We start from the raw sequence: 22,416 nt of genomic DNA, 5'->3' as shown, positions 1-22,416 counted from the left end.
ATGAAAGTATTTCTATGTGCATTGTAGAGTGGAAGAGGATTGATTATACATGAACCTGTAAGTATCTATTATGTAAAGCTTGCTTTTCTACTCTGTGTCTGAAGACAGCGGTTTTCCCATACCTGGACCAATGAAAAGCTCTCTGCTTCTATATCAGTTTTTGGAGATGGAAAGTGCTTGTGCTTCAGGATTCCTATAGGCTTTTGGGGAGTGAGGAGAGAGAAGGCTAAGGCCAGCACAGATGGATCACTCTTATTTGCCCTCCATGTCCTCCCTTCCTTGGCTCCATTCCTAGGGCAGCTACTCATTTATTTGCAAAGCTTGGAAACCTTTTTACTCCATTGGATTCACCATACCTCTTCCCCACCCCCAACTCCTTTTTCCTTTTCCATACCGACCTCCAAGGAACTGACTCTGCAGCTGTGAGCATCTGTGTACTAAGAGGCCAATTATAGTAGGCACTCAGGTTTCATACAAGCTAGATTTAAGGGGGAGGCGTGGCAGTAGGGGCTGGAAACATGGTCTGTATTACAACCATTTCAGTAATACTTGTTTCCTGAAGGCACGAGAGGAGTTGAGGGAGTAGAAGAGGCAGGTCTCTTGATCTATATTTCTGCTGAAGCTGTAAGGCAGTATTTTCTTTATTTCAATGATGGAAACCAGTAGTGTTAACATCAAGGTGGTTATTTTCCTCAAAAAATGTTTTGTTCCTGCCAAAACACTATTGAGGTAGCTATGTAGGTAGTAGAAAAAAACAATCATGCAAGGAGTCAGGAGGTCTACTCACTGTGACCTTAGGTAAATAATTTTGCCTGTCCACATCCAAATATCCTTACTTGTAAAATGTAGGGGTTATCCACCTAGATGAACTCTAAGGTCCCTTCCAGCCCTAACCTTCTTGATTCTATGATCCTAAATAAATCATGACTGTGTGATTTGAGCTTTGTCACAGCTTAATGCTGCAAAACATCCAAATCAGCATATATTCAGTGTAGTCTACAGTAATAAATGTAGGCATAAAGTGTGGATTCGTGCATGGTAGAATGTCTCAATTTCAGGTGACCCAAAGAACAATGCAAACATCCATGATTTGGATCTGAGAAATCTTGGAGTATATATGTAAGAAGTAGTGGGAAAAAATCATCTATAGCACATATGAACTGGGGAAAAAATAAGTGGAGAGCAAGGAAGACCAGATGGATGGTCATAGTGTTACCCTGTTACCTATAATGTGTTAAGAGCCAGAGGAAGGTCTCCAGGACATTAGGGAGATTCTCTGTGGAGGATTCGAAGGAGTAATGGCCAAAAGTTACTGTGGATGAGAAGACAGAGGCGGGTCTTGATTTTGTGTGAGTCTAGGGAATGCTTACCTAGGTGGGTCATTTAGTGGCAGGTAAGGAAAGTTCTGAAAGTCACACAGCATTAGAAGTAGTCACACCTGCATATACAGTACAGATTCAAATAGAAATGCTGGTGTTACTAGATAGTACAGACACTTTGCTTATAGACATACCAGATTTGTTGTTGTTTAGTCGTTTCAGTAGTGTCTGACTCTTTGTGACCCCGTTTGAGATTTTCTTGCCAAAGAAACTGGAGTAGTTTGCTTTTTCCTTCTCTTGTTCATTTTACAAGATGAGGAAATGGAGGCAAACAGAGCTAAGTGACTTGACCAGGGTCACACAACTATTTGGTATCTGAGACTGGATTTGAATTCATGAAGATGTGTCTTTCTAACTCTAGGCCCGGTCTCTATCCACTGAGGCACTTAGTTGTCCACACACCAGGTTATTAAGGTACAGTTGTTTTTTTTCCATTTTTAGAGACACAGTTTTACTCATGGCATATCCAGATTAATCACTGAGTAAGCATTTATTAAGCTTCTCCTGTGTGCCAAGTGCTAAGACAAAAATGAAAAAAAAAGACAAAAATGAAACAATCTTTATCCTCAAAGAATTTACATTCCAATAGGGGAGATAATGTGCAAATACCAGCAAAAAATTATTTTAAAATACAAGATAAATATAATTGGTGAGGGGCACTAGTAGTTACAGGGATCAGCACAGACCTCTTTCTTGTATAGGAGGTGTTTAAGCTGAAGTTTAAAGGAAACTAGGGATTCTAAGAGGGTGGGTGGGTGGTGAAGAGCATTTCAGGCCTGAGGGAACACTTAATGCAAGCACCTGGAGGTAGGAAATGAAATGTCAAGTATGAGGAACATTGAGAACTTCAGTTTGACTCAACCATAGTGTGTGTGAAGGAGAGTAATATAAAATGACTGGAAATGTAGATTGGTGCCAGGTTGTGAAGGGTTTAAATGCTTTTAAAAAAAAAAAGTTTATATTTGATCCTAGAGGTAATAGGGAGCTGGTGGAGTTTATTGAGCAAAGGAGTGACATGTGCTTTAGGAGTATCACTTTGGCAGTTTTGTGGAGATGTACAGGAAAGGGGAGAGATTTGAGGTGGGGAAACAATTAGGAGGCTATTTCAGGAGTCCTGGCCAATGGATGAGCGCCATGTGAGTGGAGAGAAAGGGTTGGATAAAAGAGATGTATAATAAATTATGTGTTATGGAGGCTGTATATTTCATATGGTGGCTATTTACCTGTATACATCACACTTGAAAATCCTGATGAATACTTAGAAAATTATTGCCATTTCAGTTTCTATACCAATCTGTGTCTGTGGGGAGTTCTTTTGGCCAGTAAAAAAGGGAGTTTGCAAATCAGACATTTAATCTTAAAAAAAGAGCACTTTTCCAGGTTCGGCAAATAGCATTTGATTTACAACATGCCATTCAGTCAGTTAATGAACATTTATTAGGCACTTACTATGTGCCCGGCACTGTGAGGGCCCAGGTGAGATTAGATCACTGAAATTTGTAGTGGGCCCAGTTACCAGCTTTCTGATTTTCTTCTGCTTCATTGAGTGGGATCTAAGGAGGCAGTTGATGGAAATAATAAAGGATCATAGTGCTTAGTATTGTACTCTGCACTTAAAAGATACTGAATGATTGTTAAATTTGTTGATTCTTTGCTCTGGGGGGCTATTTCTGTTTTCTTAATCTTGTGACTTAAGAAACAGAAGAAACTGATGAGGGATACTAGAAAGGAGATGTTTAATGGTGCTACTTCTGGACAGATGAGAGACATTATAGGGTGGTGAAAAGAATTACCCATCTTAGAATGAGAAGCCGTGAGTTTGTGTCCTTGTAGTAAAACTCTCTGTGTGACTTAACCTGTGGGGGCAAGTCACTTAATGTCTTTGAGGCTTAGTTCCCTTTTCTGTAAAATGGGAATAATAATAATTTCAGTACCTACCTTAAAGGTTTGCTGTGAGGAAAGTGCTTTGGAAACCTTAAAGCACTATATAAAATGTGAATTATTGTTATTATTGGAAGAGGTTGATTAAACATTTTAGTCTCATGAAAAGTTTAGTGATCCTATTTGCATGTGCTTGAAATAAAATATAATGAATAAATGACTCACTATACAAAAGTTTTTTAGAAGGATGTGAAAGCAAAAGGAATTTATGGTACCATTTGGTGGGGATGTTTATTATTAGTCCAACTTTGAATGGCAGTTTGGCTTGTATTTGGCCATTTTATTTTTAATTGTGCCATGTTAAGCCAAGAATAAGATCAAGACAGACTTTTGTAAAAGTTAACCACACTCAGTTACAGTGCATTTAATATAATTTGGCCCAAACAATTATTTTATGGAGTGTTGATTGTATCTGAATGATCTCATTCTTTATTAATCTTTGCATGGTGGAGGATGGGCTGGCTGTATAAAGAGCCTATTCTGTTCCAGATGCCTTTATGTAGCCTCCATTGTTAATCAGCGCCACTGGTAAGATTCTAATCCTGTATCACTATAATAAATCAGAGTCAATGACAATGGCATGGTTAGAAGGTGACATTTATTTGAGCATATTTGATTTTTTTTAATCTCCCGAAAGAAAAGATGTCTTCATTCCATATTTTGATTATCTGCTAACATTAGTGGGAGTTTGTTGATTATTCTGCAGCAATGACTTGGATTTTAAAGTTAGCTTCTGTACTCCAATACCTTTCTGCCTATTTTCAAGACATAGTTGGTTAAAATGATGTTCCTAATTGAGATTTTTCTGAGTCGTCTCATTTAATACTGAATGATTATTAGTAAATTTCACTGAATTTGTGCTAGGGTGAATTTTTTAAAAAAATCTTTTATTTTTACATTATCTGGATTTCCCTAAAGGTCCCTTCTACCCTCTCCAGATACCCATGCTTTGATAAAGACTAAAAATCAGAAAGAAAAGAAATAGTTCAACAAAATTAATTATCATATCAGTATAGTCTAATATGTATCATTCTGACCCATAGTCCACTTCTGCCAGGAAAGGGGTAAGATTTATTTTCCCATCTCTTCTTTGGGAATGTTTGATCATAATTACATTGTTCAGTTAATTTTCTCTCTTGATAGCATTATAGTTGTTACTGTATATATTATTTTCCTGATTCTACTTACTTTACTTCATCAGACCATATATATTTTTCCCATTCTTCTCTGAGTTCTTCATATCCATCACTTCTTATAATAATACTCTTACATTCCTGTACCACAATTTGTTTATCCAATCCCAAACTGATGGGCATCAACTGTGTTTTCAATTCTTTGCTACTACAAAAACTTCTGTTATGAATGTTTTGGTATACATGGACCTTGAGTGAATGAAGCTAGCTGAAGTGTGTGTGTGTGTGTGTGTGTGTGTGTGCACACACACAGGAGTTACTCTTAACATAGCAGTTCCTCATCTCCTACCACGGTGCTTTTGTAGTCTTTGTCCCACACCTGAAATGGATTTCCCCTCACCTCTGCCTTTTAATGTTGCTAGCATCCTTCAAGTTTTGGGGTCTGTGCCATGGCCTATAGGAAAGCTTTCCTGATCATCTTAGTTGTTAGTTTTCTTCTGCTTCTCAAATTATCATGCCTAGGCTTATTTGTTTATATATTGTGTCCTTTTAATAGAATGTAAGTTCCTGGAGAAATAATAGCTAACAACAGTTAGCATTGAAGGTTTGCACAGTGCCTTACATGTTATCCTATTTAGCCTGATGTCTTGTGCATAGTAGGTGCTTAATAAGTAGGAATTGGATTGAAATAGCGTGTAGATACTGGGGCTGTAAAGTCAAAGAAGAAAGCATAAAGTTCCATTCCCTTTGTTAACAAATCTTGCAATGTAAGATTTTACCTTTTCTTTTTATCCTGAGAGCAGCTGCAAATAGAGTGAAGTGGTTAACAGTGACAGTTGGGAAATTGTTGAATTATCAACTTAGCTACTTACACTAGGACTTGGGTTATAATTTTTTTTTAATTTATGGCTGTTGTTCAATTATTTTCAGACATGTCCAACTCTTAGTGACCCCTTCCTTATGGGGTTTTCTTGGCAGAGATACTGGAGTGGTTTACCATTTCCTTCTCCAGCTCATTTTACAGATGAGAAACTGAGGCAAATACGGTTAAGTGACTTATTCTGGATCACACTGCTAGTAAATATCTGAGACTGGATTTGAACTCATGATAACTTTTGTGTGAGAGACAGAGAGAGTGAGAGAGAGTGGTTTGTGTGGGTGTGTATATATAGAGGGGTGAGGATTAAAGAGGAAGTTGCTAACCATAGTCATTCTGCTGCTGATGGAACTGGGATTTAAGGGACTTTCTCAAGTCAGCTGTGCTTTTGTGACTGAGAGGTCTCTCTGCCCAATGCTCAATCTATTGATTTGTGTCTCTTATAAACAACAACCTTCCCCCTTGAGTTATGTGAGTCACCTACTCTATTTCTATAGATTCCTATAGGATTCCCATTCAATCTAAAGGGATTATTAAGCACTTACTATGTGTCAGGTGCTGTTAGATGCTAGGGATACAAAAACAAGATGAAAAAATTTCCTGCCCTCAAGGCACTTATATTCTGCCCGAGGGGAGGCAAATGTGTACATATTTAAGTATCTAGGTGTCACTGTTGATAGATCTCCAGCCCTGGAGTTAGGAAGACCTGAGCTTTAATGTGGCCTCAGACACTTACTAGCTGTGTGACCCAGGGCAAATCATTTAGTCCTGTTTGCCTTGGTTTCCTCATCTGTAAAATGAGCTGGAGAAGGAAATGACAAATGACTCTAGTATCTTTGTCAAGAAAATCCCAAATGGGGGTCATGAAGAGTTGGATATGACTGAAATGACTGAAAAACAACAAGAAATGAAATACAAAATAAATAAAAGGTACTTTGGGGAGTGGGAAGTGCTAGCAGCAAGGAGTGTTGGGGAAAGGTCTCATGTTGGAGACTGCATGTGATTTGATCTTTGAGCAAAACCCGGGATCGCAGGAGATGGAAGTGAGGAGGGATTGCATGGAGGAGACAGCCATTGCAAAGGCATGGAGTTGGCAAATGTGAGGTAAGAATGGGCCATAGAGCCTGTGAATGAAAGCAAGATAAAATAAGACCAAAAAGATAGGTTGGAATTAGGTTGTGAAGGTCTTTAAGAGGCAAACAGATGAGTTTGTAATTGATCCTAGAGTCAGTGGGGTCCCACTGGAATTTAATGAGTAAAGGAGTGATGTGGTCAGACTTGTGCTTTAGGAAAATCCCTCACAGCCATATGATGGCATGAGTGTGACTAGCTTCACAAAATTTTCTTATCCTCTAAGTAACATTGAAAAAAATTCTCATATCATTCACTTACCAAGTAATAATAATGACAAATTTCATTTATATAGCATTTTAACATTTACAAAATGCTTTCCTTACAACATTCCTTTGAAAAAAAGCAATGCCAATATTGCTAACCCAATTTTACAGATATGGAAACCGAGTAGGGAAGGGAATAAGCATTTATATAATGCCTACTAAGTGCCAGGCTCTGTGCTAAGCATTTTACAAACGTTATCTCATCTGATCCTCCCAACAGACCTGAGAGAGGGTGTGACCCAGCTACCTCAAGTATAAGTCATTTGCCGGTAATCTCACAGCTGATAAATCTCAGAACTAGAATTTGAATCTAGGTCTGCTCACTTTAAGTCTTGCACTATTTGCATTGCCTGTTTCCATTCTTTTGGAGCTTGATTAAAGAAAGTGATTCCTATACAAAAAGTGGAAAGTTTAACCTAAAAGGATTAAAATCTTTATTGGATGGCAAAAGGTTAAAAGCTGAGGCTTAAAAAGTTTTTGTGAAATAATGAAATACTATATTGTTGGCACAACATTTACTTCAAAATTAAATTAAACACTTCTCTGTTTTGGAAATTTTTGAAAGCTATTCCTGGGATTAGAGAATTCAAATTAATATATACTACTTCACTAGAAAATGAGTTGGAGGTTCTTTTGATCAGAAAAAGACTTGCTTAACTAGAAGATATTCTTCCTAGTCTAAATAGAAGGAAATAATTTGGAAAAGTCTCACCAAAAGCTATTTTCAGACTGAGAATTGTAATGGAACACTTGGAAATTTTCATCCTTTCCCTGAATAGGAAAAGTGTTTTATTTTCAGAGCTAAAGAATGCTACACAATGTTCCAAAAATCTGTGCCCATGGAATGGATCTGATGTGCTAAATTTTTTGAGAGGAAACACAGTTTAGTGCAGGGGTGGCCAACTAACCAACTTTTAAAGATGAGAATGAGGGAAGGGAAGTGCACGTGTACTATAGCATATACCTTGTTGGAGCCTAGATTTTAAATGACAATGGTCTTGGTCAGGTTACAGGGCAGAAAAAATTTAGTGAGAATGATATGATTTAAGGTGTCTAGAGACAGGGGACTATTCAGAGGACCATATCCAACCAATAATGACTCTAGAAGCCACCTTATTTAGTCTGTACAGCAAATACCTCTCAGATATGAAGGTTTTAGCTGACATTCTCTGATTATTGTAATGGTGTGGAGACAGAATATTTCACTCTCATGTTTTGCTTCTCCCTTTCTCACTTACTTCTTATTTCCTTGCATCATACATGTAAGAGTGTAAGGTTTAGAGGTAGCAGCAATTTTTGATGTCACCTAGTCTAGCTCCTCATTTTATAGATGAAGAAACTGAAGGCCAGAGCAAATAGAGCCAGGATTTGAACACAACTCATCTGACTCCAAATCTAGTGTTCTTTCTATGACATCAAATAAATAACTTCCCAGTAGTCATAGAAGAAGAAATCTGTGTTTAGCTTTATTATATATATATTTTCCCTCCTTCATGCTTTGAGAGTAGATTATTTCATTCTTTGTACTTATATCCCTAGCCTCACATGTGACTGGGATATAGTAGGTGTTTATTCAATACTTATTGATTGATTGACCTCAAATGTTACTGAGGATTAAAAATTTTCCTTGACCCACTTCTGAGATTTTGTTCTTTGTCTTTTCACAGCATAGGACACTGTTAATTATTTGCTTCTTCTAACTATTCTGCCCTCCCTTGGCTTCAGGGACACTGCTTTAATTAAATTCAACAAAACAGTTATTAAACACCTACTATGTGCAAGACACTGTGCTAGGGCCACGGATACAAAGAAAAATAAAGCAGTCTTTGCCCTCAATTAGCTCATATCCTACTTTAATATTAATTGAACTGATTCTTTTATCTCTTTATGCAAATTGTTTTCTAGGGTTCGTTGTCTGTAAGTCTTACTGATTTTCTAGGTTCTTGTCCAGGGGTGTGGCCTTTTGAGTGAGTCCAAGTTTTACAGAATAAATCCTTTTATTAAGGGGATTTGTTCTGTGAATTTTGGATTCAGTCAAAGGGTCGCACTTGAGGACCTAGAGGGCCACATGTGGCTTCGAAGCCGCAGGTTCCCCACCCTTGTATCTTGTCTATAGGTCTGTCTGTGCCATTATTGTCTTTCAGAATATCGGCTTCTTGAGGGCAGGATTTGTTTCTCATTTATTCTGAAGAGCATGTGATGCCATGAAAACTAAATGCTTACTACCGGTATTTTGTTCACCATGATGATCATGATGATTGATCATTTAGACTATTGAATGGTTTCCCTATACAGTTGTTGGAAAACAAACTCAAGTAGCTCACTTCTCCAGAGAGGAAAAAAAAAAGACAACCTGTGAAAGCTGGAAACATCCAAAATAAATGTTTAAAAAACAAAAAAGCTGGAAACATCCAAAATAAATGTTTAGAAAACAAAACCATAAAACATCCGTAATGGTAGGGTGAGGATGACATCTATTTTATCCCCGAAAATGTCAAATCAGCTTACCCAACTCAATTAAAGTATGACTGAAATACAACCAGGAACAATTTACATAGAGAGGGAGAGGGGGAAAGGCTCCTATGTTCACTTCTCTTGGATTTTCTTTGTAGTTTGCCTAATTTGAACACCATAATTCTAAAGCTTATTTGAATGAACCTAAGAATATCCACTTTCATTCAGAGTTTAGAGGGTGCCTGTCTGGAAGTTCTGTTAGAGCCATAAAGAATTCATCTGAGCTCCTTACTTTCATTTGAAGGTGGCTATACTTGTTTTAATGTGTTAGCAGCAGTTCCAATTAACATCAAATTAACCTCAGTTAAGCAATTTCCCATGTAAATATATATGTACACATACATATAGCTGATTCAAAGATTCAGCAGGTTTTGGGTGGTGGTTTTTTTTTGTTTTGTTTTTGGTGTTGGGTGAATGTACAAGTTCAGAAATAGCTGATGAAAGCCCTTAATTAATAAACTGTGATCTAATTCTTGATTAAAAAGAGGCCAAGATTCTGTTTCTCTGCCAAAGATAAACTGCAGTTCCCTATGACCCATTCAGTTAAGCCAGTCACATTTTGCCACTTTTAAGAGCATTACATATATATTTAATTTTTAATTTAGTTGTTATTTTTTAACATTCATTTTAAATAAACTTTTGAGTTCCAATTTTCCTCCCCCCTATCTCTCCTCCCTAAGACAGTAAGCAATTTGATATAGGTTATTTTTGCACAATCGTGGAAAATACATTTTGATATTAGTCATATTAAGAGCACTATATTTCTGAAATAATGGTCAAAATAGATTTTAAAACTGTAGTCATAAGGTCCAGCTTCCTAAATATTCTTTTCCCCCATTCTCTCTTTACAAGCCATATCTATGTAGGGTAACCTATTCTTCTCATGACAGATGGAGCTTTAGGACTCCTTTCTCTTTCATGAGAATTTTGTACCTGTCAAGGGCACTAAATTGACCATCTGAGAGCCGCCCCCAACCCCCCCCCCCCCCTTCCCCCACCAACGCCCCCCTACACCCCCCCAAAAGAAAACAAACAAACAAAACACCAAACACCACCACCACCACCACAGGAGTAGCACCAGCACTGGTCTTCCTGAACTATAAAGTTATGTACCTAACTCCAATTCCTCAGAACTTAATACCAAGGGGTCCATTCATTTTAAAATCTAAAAGCTTCAAAATCTGTTTCTTCATGGTTAAGTTGAATTATACTTTAAGTCAATGTGAATAAGTGCTAACTCAATTTATTTTGTGTATGGAGAACATATGCCTGAGTGGAAGGAATATCATGCTGTCTTTACTCTCTCTCTTTTATTTCTATCAGTAAAAATTAAATTGTCAAAGACAGAAGTATCCTTAACTAGTTTTTTAAAAAATATGAATTAATTTTTTTCAGTCAACAAAAATTTGCCTTCTTTCCCTCCTATCCTTCTCTCAAACAAAAAAGAAAGAACAAACTCCCTGTTACAAAACATCTATAGTCAAGGAAAGCTAATTTCTGCATTGGTTGCCCCCCCAAAATTAAAATATAACAAAACAAAAAAACCTCACTTTCCATTCTGAGTCTTTCATCTCTCTGTAAGGAGGTGGGTAGCATGTTTCCAGTGTTTTTTTCATTAGTTCTCTGGAATCATAGTTGGTCATTATGCTGATCAAAGTTACTAAATTGTTCCAAAGTTTTTTGTGATTGTAATATTGTAGTCATTGTATTAATTAATTGTCTACTTTTGCTCATTTCACTAGTATATCAGTTCTTATAAATCTTTCCAGGTTTCTCTGAAACCACCCCCTCCATCATTTCCTTTTCATGTTTTTCTTGAACTGAAATACAGTTTTATTCAATGTAGACTAGTAGCAAAAAAGGCCTTAAGTGAATTCCTTACATAATTAATATAAATTGTAAATTTTATTAAGAACAATTCATTGACTTGAGTATTTGCAGTTCTTTCTTAGGGGTTGGAGTCTGAACCAACACAGACCCCATGTACTATTGCATACTGAAGTGTGAGTTGTTATTTGAGAGATGTAATTTTGAAAACATTTTTTGAATTATACAGAAAGTTGAAACGTTTTTGAAATGAAAAGATTTATGATGAAAAATGGATAGTAAAGCTTTTGTTTTTATTGAATACATTCCAATATAAGTGAATCAGATATGATTTTCATTTTGATTATCAATTTGTGATAAAATCCACACATGTAAAAAAAAAAGTGAAAATTGATGGAAGTGTACACAAAGAATAACTATCAAATGTATTGTGGAAAGAACACAGAACTCCCTCATCAGATGAGCATGTTCACCGGCCCTCTCTGATGCTTACTCCCTATGTGACCTTGGGCAATTTTTCTTTAACCTTTCTGGCCCTCACTTGTTTTCATTCATAAAATGAGGCAATTGGACTAGATGGTCTCTCAGGTCCATTCCAACTCTAAATCTTATGTTGCTCTGATAGAGGAGTTCTCAAACTTACCACATTTGAATATGGGAAGCATCAAACCATTATTTGTGACTATTTGGGAACATTCTAATCTTTACCAGCTATGATCTATCAGGAACAGAGGACATCTGTGGATTGTGAATCACCAAAACAACAACATTATTGACATTGGAGAAGAAAAACTTAAGTAACTACCTTCGAATTTAGGATTATAAGCAGTCTTTAATTCAATAAAAATAACTAATTTAATTCTCCATAAAAGGCACTTTTTCACTTGTGTGAATAAAAATTTTGAGCTTCTCCATGCTTTATCAATTTCTTTCATGTCTTCCTACAAATCCTTCACAGAAGAACCATGTGATATTTTGAGGCCCTTTTTTTCTTTCTTTCTTTCTTTTTTAAGGCAATTGGGGTTAAGTGACTTGTCCAGGGTCACACAGCTAGTAAGTGTCAAGTGTTTGATCTGAAGCTGGATTTGAACTCAGGTCCTCCTGACTCCAGGGCCGGTGCTCTATCCATTTCGCCACCTAGCTGCCCCAAGGCCCTTTTTTTCGATTCTGGTTCTTGTATTATTTAAGGGATAACAACATAGCATTTGGGTCATTCTTCTATTCTTTTCTCATTAATTATGTGGGCAATTCTCTTTATTGAAGACCTTTGTATCATTTCTCACATGCAAAGATCTTAAATTATTGATTTATTACCATTTTTGTACCTATCAGCAATAATGATAGGAATATTAATAATACTGCAAGCCTAGACAAGCATATACCTTGAGTAAATGCAGAAGGATTGCAGTTCCTCTACCTCAAAGCAGATGGCCCTTATGAATTCATGGTGCCAGAAGTTCCATCATCTGATATCCAGTCTCCTGGTGGTGAGGCTCCCTGAACTTAGTTAGCTAGGTTGTTTTTTGTATGACAAGCACATAGTTGATCAGTGTTGAAGCAGTGTGGATGTTGAAGCAGTGCACTTGGAATCAGAAAGGCCTGAGTTGCATTCCTGCCTCAGCTACTGTGTGACCCTGGGCAAATCACTTAATTTCCTCTTTGGCCCAGCTTCTACAACTCTAAAATGAAAGTATTCTATAGACTCCACTATGCCTTTTGATACATAAATCTATGATCCTATGTTCAGCAGGCTGTACTCAAAGCCTTTGAACCCTGGTGACATTTGCCTGCACTTGAACTTCATTGCCATAACCTGGAAGAATCCAGAGTAACCAAACTTGTCATCACAATAGGATTTAATCAGGAAAACAATCATAATAACTTGTATTTAGCTTAATACTTAATAGTTACAAAGCGTTTTCCTCATGACAACCCTCAGAAGTAAATAGTGCGTCGCTTCATTCTCATGGTTCCTCCCGTCAGTTCTAATTCTTCTTCACGTCGTGATTAATGGGAAAATATTCATAATATGAATGTGTAAGTAGAGCGTATATCAGATTGCATGCTGTATTAGGGACGGGGGTGGAGATAGAGGGGGAGAAAATTTAAAACTCAAAGTCTTATGGAAGTGAATGTTGAAAACTAAAAATAAATAATTTAAAAAAAATTTTTTAAAAAGTTAATAGTGCAAATATTCCTTCTTCCCATTTTCCAAATGAGAAAACATAGATTCAGAATATACATGCTTTTGTTAACACAGCTATTAAGTGTTAGAGTCAGGACTGAAATCAAAGATTTCTGATTAAATCCAGCCTAGTAGTAGGGCCATCATTACCACCAAACTTGACTGTTTTAATAGCATGTTTAGCTACCTTCCTTGAAGGTAGGAATTGTTTCATTATTGGTATTTGTATCCTTATTATCTAGCATTGGGCCTGGCACAAAATAGACTGATTTCATCTAACTGTGCAGAATATCAGAGTGGTTGAGGTGCTCTGAATATCTACCGCAATTTGCATTTTAAAAGTCCTTTGCAGTAATGTGCTTATTCATGTTGGAAAAAAATCACCGTAATAAATAAGTATGGCTAACTTGTAACTCTGCAGCAACCCATGGTGGAGTATGGGAGGGGGGATTTGCTTTGGGGTCTGGCCCGGGGGTGGTAATGATGGTGCTTAATAGACAGATAACTAGAAGAATGACTTCTGAGTGTACAAAAATACAGTGTGGCAAGATGATTAGGGGATATTTGTTGTGAGACTACTTTTTAAGAAAAGATGATCAAAAAGTTATCCCTGAAAACGTCAATTTTCAATTTCAGCAGAGAAACTTGAACTTCAGGAACTGAGATAAAACTTTAGTGAATGTGAATAAGAACAAAGCTTAAAATCCACCCAAGAATTGCTCCAAGTTGAATGCATTTGGCAGTAGTGCTGAAATTCTCCAAATATTAACCATGTAACTGAAGTAGATTTGATATCCTTTGGTTCTGTTTACAGTGATCAGAAAAAAAAAATTTTTTTAGTTATAAGGTTTACCATGTCAAATGCTGTGCTTGTAACCCACAATGTGGTTTCATGTGAGATTAACTAGACAATCCCAAACAATAAGAAAATTCTTGGAGTGGGGGCAGCTAGGTTGCGCAGTGGATAGAGCACCGGCCCTAGAGTCAGGAGGACCCGAGTTCAGATCTGTCCTCAGACACATAACACTTACTAGCTGTGTGACACTTAACCCTAAAGAAAAGAAAAAAGTAAGAAAATTCTTGGAGCTTTGCATTCTTTCCCCCAAACAGCTTTATTTCATTCTCAGGAGAAAAGCATGTCATAATGATAAGAAGACTTGGTAGTAAACATATGCATATTCTTTTAAACACTCAACAACATTCATTCTCTAGTTCATAGAAATAAGTTTTAAAAAATTCAAAATCAGTTAAGGAAGCATATTCTTATACAATTCAAATTCCAGGCATTTTGAAAGATATAATTTTTAATTTTTAAAAATTAACAATCTTTTTATTCCCTCCTCCCTTTTCCTTCCACCATTAAAAAAACCAAAAACAAAAGAAAAACAAAATCCGTCTAACAAATATATAGAGCCCCGAAAAACAAACTCCTATGTTGTCCACATGCAAACCACACCCCCCCAATTTGGTCCAAGAGTCCATCCATCACCTTTCTGTCAGGAGGCAATGTTTGATTATAGCCCCATAGCCCCTCTAGCATTTGTCATTTTCCTTTTTTGTAAACTTTGCCAATCTGATGAGTCTAAGGTTGTTTTGGTTTGCATTTCTCTCATTATTGGTGACTTGGAGCATTTTCTTCAAGTGGTTATTTATAGCTTAGATTTCCTCCTCTAAAAGCTGCCTCTTTATATCTTTTGACCATTTAATCAATTGGGGAATGGCTTTTACAATACAACTATTTAAAGTTTATTAAGCTTAAAAGAATATCTCAAAGGCTTTGAGCACTTAAGGAAAATGTAACTGAAAGCATTATTGGTTTTTTTTGGTGAGGCAATCGGGATTAAGTGTCTTGCCCAAGGTCACACAGCTAATAAGTGTCAAGTGTCTGAGGTTGGATTATGAACTCAGGTCCTCCTGATTCCAAGGCTGGAACACTATCCACTGTGCCACCTAGCTTCCCTAACCAAAAAGCACTGTTGACAAGGAAGTCAACTAACCCATATTCCCAACCTTAGTGTTGCCTCTGTCTCTAACCACTCAGTAACCAAGTCCTATCAATTTTAATTTTTCACTGTATCTTATGTACATTGCCTTCTCTGCTTTCCCAGCCTGGTAGTGGGGCCATCATTACCACCAAACTTGACTGTTTTAATAGCATGTTTAGCAGAATTTTCTAATATGGCTCTACCCTCACTTCTTACCTGAACCCACCTGTGCTTTATAGCATTGCCAGGTGTATCTCCTTTATGATTAGGTGTTAGCATGTCTTTCTCTCCAGCAATTGTCACTGGCTCTCTCTTGTCTACCTAATGAAGTTCATACTCCTTTACCTGATGCTCAGGGTACCTTCTACCACCTGGCATCATCTCAGTTTTATCATTGTCTCATTTGACTTTGACCAAATGTCACTACTCTCCGCCTCCTGGGGAAGCCATGGTATTCTTTCATGTCCATGCCTTTTGTTGTTCCCTAGTTATACCTGGAATGTCCTCACTCCTCTTCTTTCCCTGTGAATTCTAACCCATCTCTTAAAGCTTCTCCCCTCCCCCTTCTCCCACAAGAAATCTATTCTAAGAAGCCTTCCCTTGGACCTGAAGTGGGTAATGACCTTCCCAATCAAACCTTTTTCAGTATTTACTTTGAAGCTATTGTGAAATATTGTATGTTATGGTTATTTGTGTTGGTGTCCCTATAAAACTATAAACTAAAGACCATGTCTTATCCAGACTTTACCATTCCCCAGTGCCTTGCACAGTAATATACTCATAGTAGGTGCCTGATAAGTGTTTGCTGTATTTATGATTGAGAGTATCTCTAAGTTCCCTCAATATTAGCACATTTATTGTAACAATGCTGTCATTTATACCACTTCTAGGTCTGTATCCCAAAGAAATCATAAAAAACGGGAAAGGACTCACATGTACCGAAATATTTATAGCAGCTCTTTTTGTGGTGGCAAAGAATTAGAAGTTGAGGGTCTGTCCATCATTTGGGGAATGGCTGAATAAGTTGTGGTATATTAATATAATGGAATTCTATTGTGCTATAAGAAATGATGAGCAGATAGACTTCAGAAAAATCTGGAAAGACTTAGATGAACTGATGCTGAGTGAAATGAGCAGAATCAGGAGAACATTGTACACAGTAACAACCACATTGTGCCATGACTGATTTTGATAGACTTAGATCTTCTCGGCAATGCAAGAATCTAAGACATCTCCAAAAGATTCATGATGGAAAATGCTATCCATATCTAGAGAAAGAACTTTGTAGTCTGAATGTAGATGAAAGCATACTATTTACTCTCCTTTTCTTTTGTTGTTTTATTTTGTTTCTTCTTTCTTGTGGTTCCTCCCATTAGTTCTAATTCTTCTTTACATCATGACTAATATGAAAATATGTTTAATTTGAATGTATAAGTAGAGCCTATATCAGATTGCATGCTGTCTTGGGGAGGGGGAAGAAAAGTGAAGGGGAGAAAATTTAAAATTCAAAAACTTATGGAAGTGAATGTGGAAAATTAAAAATTAATTAAATAAAAAACAATGCTGTCATTTCTAAAAACTGATTTTTTTTGGGGGGAGGTGAAGGGACTTCTCTTTTGGAAATGTCTTTAGAGCCTATGGTGTGTTTTTTGGAACATCCTTAGAGATGGCACATATTTAACCTGTGAGTGTAATTTTGACTTTTTAAAAACATCCCTAAGGCATTTGGAAACAAATCTGATGAAGAAAGTAAATGCCATTTGGAGGGAAAAAAATTAGGGGTGACTATTAAGGTAAAATGCTTAATTTTGTGTGTCTCATAACTAACTCTGGAGACATTAAAAAAAAAAAACAAGTTCCAGAATCTTTTGTTTTTGTTTTTTTAAATCAAAAATTGTTAGAACACATGCATTCAGAAGTCACGACTTTGAAGGAGATGAAGTTCTTTTAGATATATAAATTCTGCCATGTCTGTTTTTAAATTAGTCTCATTGCTTTCAAGGTCACACTTTGCATACTAGCCATGTATGAAGTTAGTTGTGGAGGGGAAATAATTTAACTTGAGGTATACTGAAATATGTGTAATAGATGTCTCCCCCATTAGCCTGTGAGCTCCTTGAGAGCAGCAACTGTTTTTTGCTTTTCAATTAATCAATCAACATTCATTAAGTGCCTACTGGGAATACTGAGCACTGAGGATGAAAAAGACAGTCCTCAACCTCAAGGAGCTTACTATCTAATGGGAGAGACAGCTTGCAAACAAATATATACAAAGCAAGCAATGTACAGAAGAAATGGGAAATAATTAAGAGAGGGAAGGTGGCACTAGAGCACTTAGCATAATGCCTGACACACAGTAGGTCTTTGATAAATGCTTGTTGATTGTCTGAGTTATAATAAATTTCTACACATACGTACATATATTTACATGCTCCTCATATATGTGCATATAATCATATAGTATATATGAGATGTATATGCATACTGCTATACTAAAATTTGATATGTGGGTATATGTATATGTGTGTGTAGGTATATTTATGTGTATATTGTGTATACTTGTAAAGTGGATCCTGCAATGTGCCTTGGCCCCAGAGTCAGGAGCCTTAGGCTCTAGTTGGAGCTGATCTAGTCTACAACTGATCAGCTTGGGCAAAGTTGCTTACCCCCTTAGAGCCTCATTTCTTTATCTACAAAATGAAAGGATTTGAACAAGAAGATTTCTAAGGGCTTTTCTAGCAATCTGATCCTTAAATACAGCTCTCGTTCACACCAAACAAAAATTGCTTCTCACTTTTGCCAGTTGGCTCTTTGCAGGATTGCTTTCATAGACTTATTTCTGGTGTTGAACTGTGATATTTATCCTTATGAATGTGAGGGGATGTGTCATTCTTCACAGCTTAAATATTTTTCTGATTTCTTTTGTGTTCCCTGCAGGAAAGATTCCAAGTCAAGAATCCTCCCCACACATACATCCAGAAGCTGAAAGGCTATCTGGATCCAGCTGTAACCAGGAAGGTAAGATGAATTTGATGGCTGTTAGGGGACGTCCTCATCAGCATGCAGAATCCTCTTGTGTTTGAAGAGGCCTTCCTTCCTCAAACACAAATCCCCTGCCAGATCCTCCAGGAAACATAGCCTTTTAAAATTGAAAAAATGAGAAGGGAGCAAAGAGAAAAGAATCCACCTCTCCTGACAATTCCCATCACCTTGGAAGTTTGTCTTTTGGGGGGGTATTTAGTGGAGAAGGAAGGAAGCCAGGCAGAAGGGCTATTCAGTTATTGCCGTTTGTTCCCATTACAGTGCTCAAAGGGAGAGCTCAAAGGTGTAGCAAAACATGAGAAAAGTGTGCCTAGCAGAAAGGAAAGATGTTTGTCATGCACTGGTACACTTCCAGAGACCTTGAGAATTACTGGGGCTTTGTCAGCCCAGCTGTGTGTTCATATCCTGTGTTGCTACTTTTAACAGCCTCTTCCTCCTTCAAGAAGGTGAGGAGAGGACATCCGATTCCATTCTCAACTCATTCTCTTTCTTTCCAAACAAGCCCTGCTTTGTTGCAGCCACACAATTGGTTTGGGCAGATGCCTTGTGGTAAAGTATGTAGCCTGGCACAGCCCTTGGGGCCTTGGATCAATCCCTGGCTGTCTCAGGGCAAAGCTGGCCTCGATCAAGATGGGCAAAAGGGCTTTATACCAGATAATGTTTGTTTTCCTGTTGACCTACTGCCCCTCCTTTTTGTCAAGGCTACAGTGAAAATATCTTCAGCTACAGTCCCTCTGTTGTTGTTACACATGACCCAGGAGAAAAAAAAAAGAAAAACTTCACTTGCTAGTTATTGGCTTAAGGGCTGTTATCTCTGTGGGTAATTGTTCTTATGCTTTTTAATAAAAAAAAAAAGAAATCAAATGAGAACAGACTTTGCTCTCTTCTAAATTTTTTTCTGAATTTTTATTTTGAGAGTAGCTTGTGATTAGTAAGGGGAGAAAAAAAAACCTGAGTGCATTTTAAAATTCATTGAGTGTCTATAATATACTAAGTTCTATTCTTAAGAGATTCCTGGCACAGTGCCTTTCCTCTCTAAGAGAATACATTCTGAGGCAGCTCGATGGCATGGCAAGTGACTCGGTGGATAGATCACTAGGTCTGGAGTCAGGAAAGCCCCGGAGTTCAAATACAGCCTCGTACGCTTACTAGCTCTGTGTCCTTGGGCAAGTCACTTTGCCTCAGTTTCCTTAACTGTAAAATAGAGCTCATAATAGCGTCTCCCAGGGTTGTTGTGGGAAACGAATATATTTGTAAAACATTTGGCCCAATGCCTGGCACATAGCAGGTACTATATAAATGGTAGCTATTTGGTTTCATGGCATAGGTATCACTCATTCAGTAGTGTAGATCAAGTATGAATGTAGAGCTGAACCTTAAATGACTAGAGTCAGCTTTGTGAGCGCTGCTCAGTTCTTAAATTGATGGGTGACATTTTTGGTTTGCTTCTTTCCCTAATTTACTTTGCCAGCTTCCCATGGAGCTGCATGAATTTAGATAGCTGAGGAGTTTAAGGTAAAAATATTTTAAATCAGGCCTTGCCACAGGTTTTCTACTCCTGTTTTAAATGATAGCAACTTTGAAAGATTCCAGAACTCTAATCAGTGCATTAGCTAGCCATGAATACTGATGGGGAAGCATGCTGCCCATCTCTTGGTGAAGAGGAGATTGATTGTAGTCCTAGTAGGAGATATACATTTTTTTAACACAACTAATACAATTCAAATTTGTTTTGCTTGACCATACTTATTTGTTACTAAGAAAACTTTTATTGGGAAGGGTAGAGTCTGGAGGGGTGGAGAGGGTAGTGATACGAATGAAAAAAGAAAGAAAGAAGCAACAGGGAAGCATTTAAACGTATATAGAAGAGGTCAAAAGAAAGTCTGGGAAGGAGATATAGGCAGGGCAGTGGTGATTCTGCCTTTTTAAGTTTATTTTTTTAAATAAGCTGTCTGTTAATAAAAATGCAATAAGGTCACAAATAACATACATATTGGCATAGTACAGTTTTTCTGCTGACAGTTGTCAATAGCATTTTCTTAGGAATGAACGTTTAAAAATGGGTTGCAAACATCATCTAAATTGCAGTACACCAAGGTGGACTATTTTGAGTCCAGTATCTGGAACTAAAGTTTGGGAACTTGAAGTGACATGTCAAGTAGCTCTGTGTAATATTATACCTCAACTATTGTCTTCCCAAGGTTGTGACTGGGTTCTCAGAGCCCCTGGATCAGAGTAAAGCAGATCTCAAAACTAATTGTTCAATGGTTTACAAATTTCACAAAGTGAAAACATTTTTATACTCCTGCAACATTTGAATTGAAAACCCATTAAGGAGCACTTGGCTCCCTACCCAGAACCATAGTAGGGAGGAAGAAGTGCAGAGGGGTGGGGCTATCCCCATTTGGTTCCCAGCCTCATCATGGGACACTCCTTGGAATTGTTACTTCCTGCCTGTACTGTAAAACAAAACATAGCAAACAAAAAACAAAACTTTTCCTCTCTAACAAATAAAATCCAGAAGTCAACAACAAAGAGGGTTTGTTTGAGCTGACCTTTGCTCCTGAATTTACCTCCTTGGATGGTGTCTGTTCACCCTGAAATGCTTTGTGGCTGTTGGTCTGTGTTCCATTTTCCCTGTTCATTAATTCAGTTTAAAAAAAATTAAATAGACATTGAATCAAACCTCCCTGATTTTAGAAAGATTTCTGTCAGGATCTGGCAGCAAGGGACACTCAGTTCCACACAACCTAATTGTAATGCTTAAAGCCAGGAAAGAAGGAGATTTTGTTTGGAATAAGGCATGGTTTGCAGTTAAAATGAGTTTAAGATTCTCAGCTGTGTTATAGAGAGAGGAAAAAAATAGAAAAAGATTTCAAACCAGGGCTTTAAATCCCAGCCAGACAGTCTAGGCTGAGCTGCCTCCATTTAACTGTCCTTGGAGTCACAGAATATTTCATTCATTAATCTTTGGTTCAAATCAAATAGAAGATACTTAATTCTCTTTAGGAAAAAAAAATGTGTCTAAGCAAGTTTTGTTTAGATATTCTTCTGTAATTTATTTTGATGGCTTAAAATGAAACCCACTGGAGCAGAGAAGGAAGAGGCCAAATTAAATATCTCAGTGACCAGAATTTGCCAAGCCAGCTTCCCCATGCACTAGGCAGTTGCTTGTGCATTGAGGTTTGTGCTGATGTCTGGCACCAAAAAAAGACCACAAACCGCAAACCAGCAGAGTCTGGTTCTTTAAGGGCAGCTGCAGTTTTGGGGGTTGTGAAATAAAACCTGTTATCTCTGCCCTCCAAAACCTTGCTTTTTGCCACAAAAGTATCCCAGTGGACCTTCCTTTTACAAGGGCAGTTCTGGAGTGTGGTATCAGGGGTTTATGCCTCCCAACCCCAAGATATACTTTCTTGTGTCATTCACTATTTGTCATTTAAGCTCTTTGAGTTGTACTAGAAAGAATGATCTATAGAAATGGAAAGCATTATTATTTGGTGTTTATGTAATGGACAAGTGACTCCTGAGGCTGACTCTTTACAATACAAAGTCTAGATGAAGACCAGGCTACAAAATGTAGAGAAATCAGTCAGTCAGTCATTAAGCACTTATTAGGTACTTATTAAATGCTATGTCCTACTCAATGCTGGGGATAATAATAATAATAATAATAATTTAAAAAAAGATAGTTCCTGCCTGCAATGGGCTTATATTATAATAGTGATGAGGTAGGGCCAAGTAATTACTTATAGTTAAGTAAGTGTTATAGGTACATAAAAGTTTCATATCAAGAAATACTTCTTGAGGAGGAGATTACTAATGAGGGAAGGATACAGACAGGAGACACAACAGATTTACAAATGAATAAATACAAAATGTACAAAATAATACAAAGTTCTTTCAGGAGTTGGGGGTAACAAGTAGGGGATGAGGAAAGGTCTTATGTATCTGATGTTTCTTGAGATGACTCTACAAAAGGTGTTCTTCACCTGGGGTCTGTGAATTTGTCTTTAAAAATATTTCAATAACTATTTTGATATAATTGATTTTATTTATAATCCTTTGTATTTTTATGCATTTCCAGACATTATTCTGACATTGGGTCTATAGGTGTCACCAGTCCCCTAGAGGGGTCC

General features: G+C 37.3%; 1 protein-coding gene across 4 annotated transcripts in view; it reads left to right on the top strand.

Annotated features, from left to right (window-relative positions):
- Positions 1-22,416, top strand: part of LOC114045696 (formin-like protein 2) — a 371,038-nt gene that overhangs the window by 228,825 nt on the left and 119,797 nt on the right. For all 4 annotated transcript variants that reach the window (XM_027865802.1, XM_027865804.1, XM_027865803.1 and 1 more), the window contains exon 3: positions 18,176-18,256. In XM_027865802.1, coding sequence (XP_027721603.1) covers positions 18,176-18,256 — 81 coding nt within the window. The remainder of the gene's footprint in view (positions 1-18,175; positions 18,257-22,416) is intronic.

Source organism: Vombatus ursinus, unplaced genomic scaffold, assembly GCF_900497805.2.
Source record: "Vombatus ursinus unplaced genomic scaffold, bare-nosed wombat genome assembly UNPS02014779.1, whole genome shotgun sequence".
NCBI lineage: Eukaryota > Metazoa > Chordata > Mammalia > Diprotodontia > Vombatidae > Vombatus > Vombatus ursinus.
Note: the sequence above shows the minus strand (reverse complement) of the source record. Positions and strands in the feature narration are given on the sequence as shown.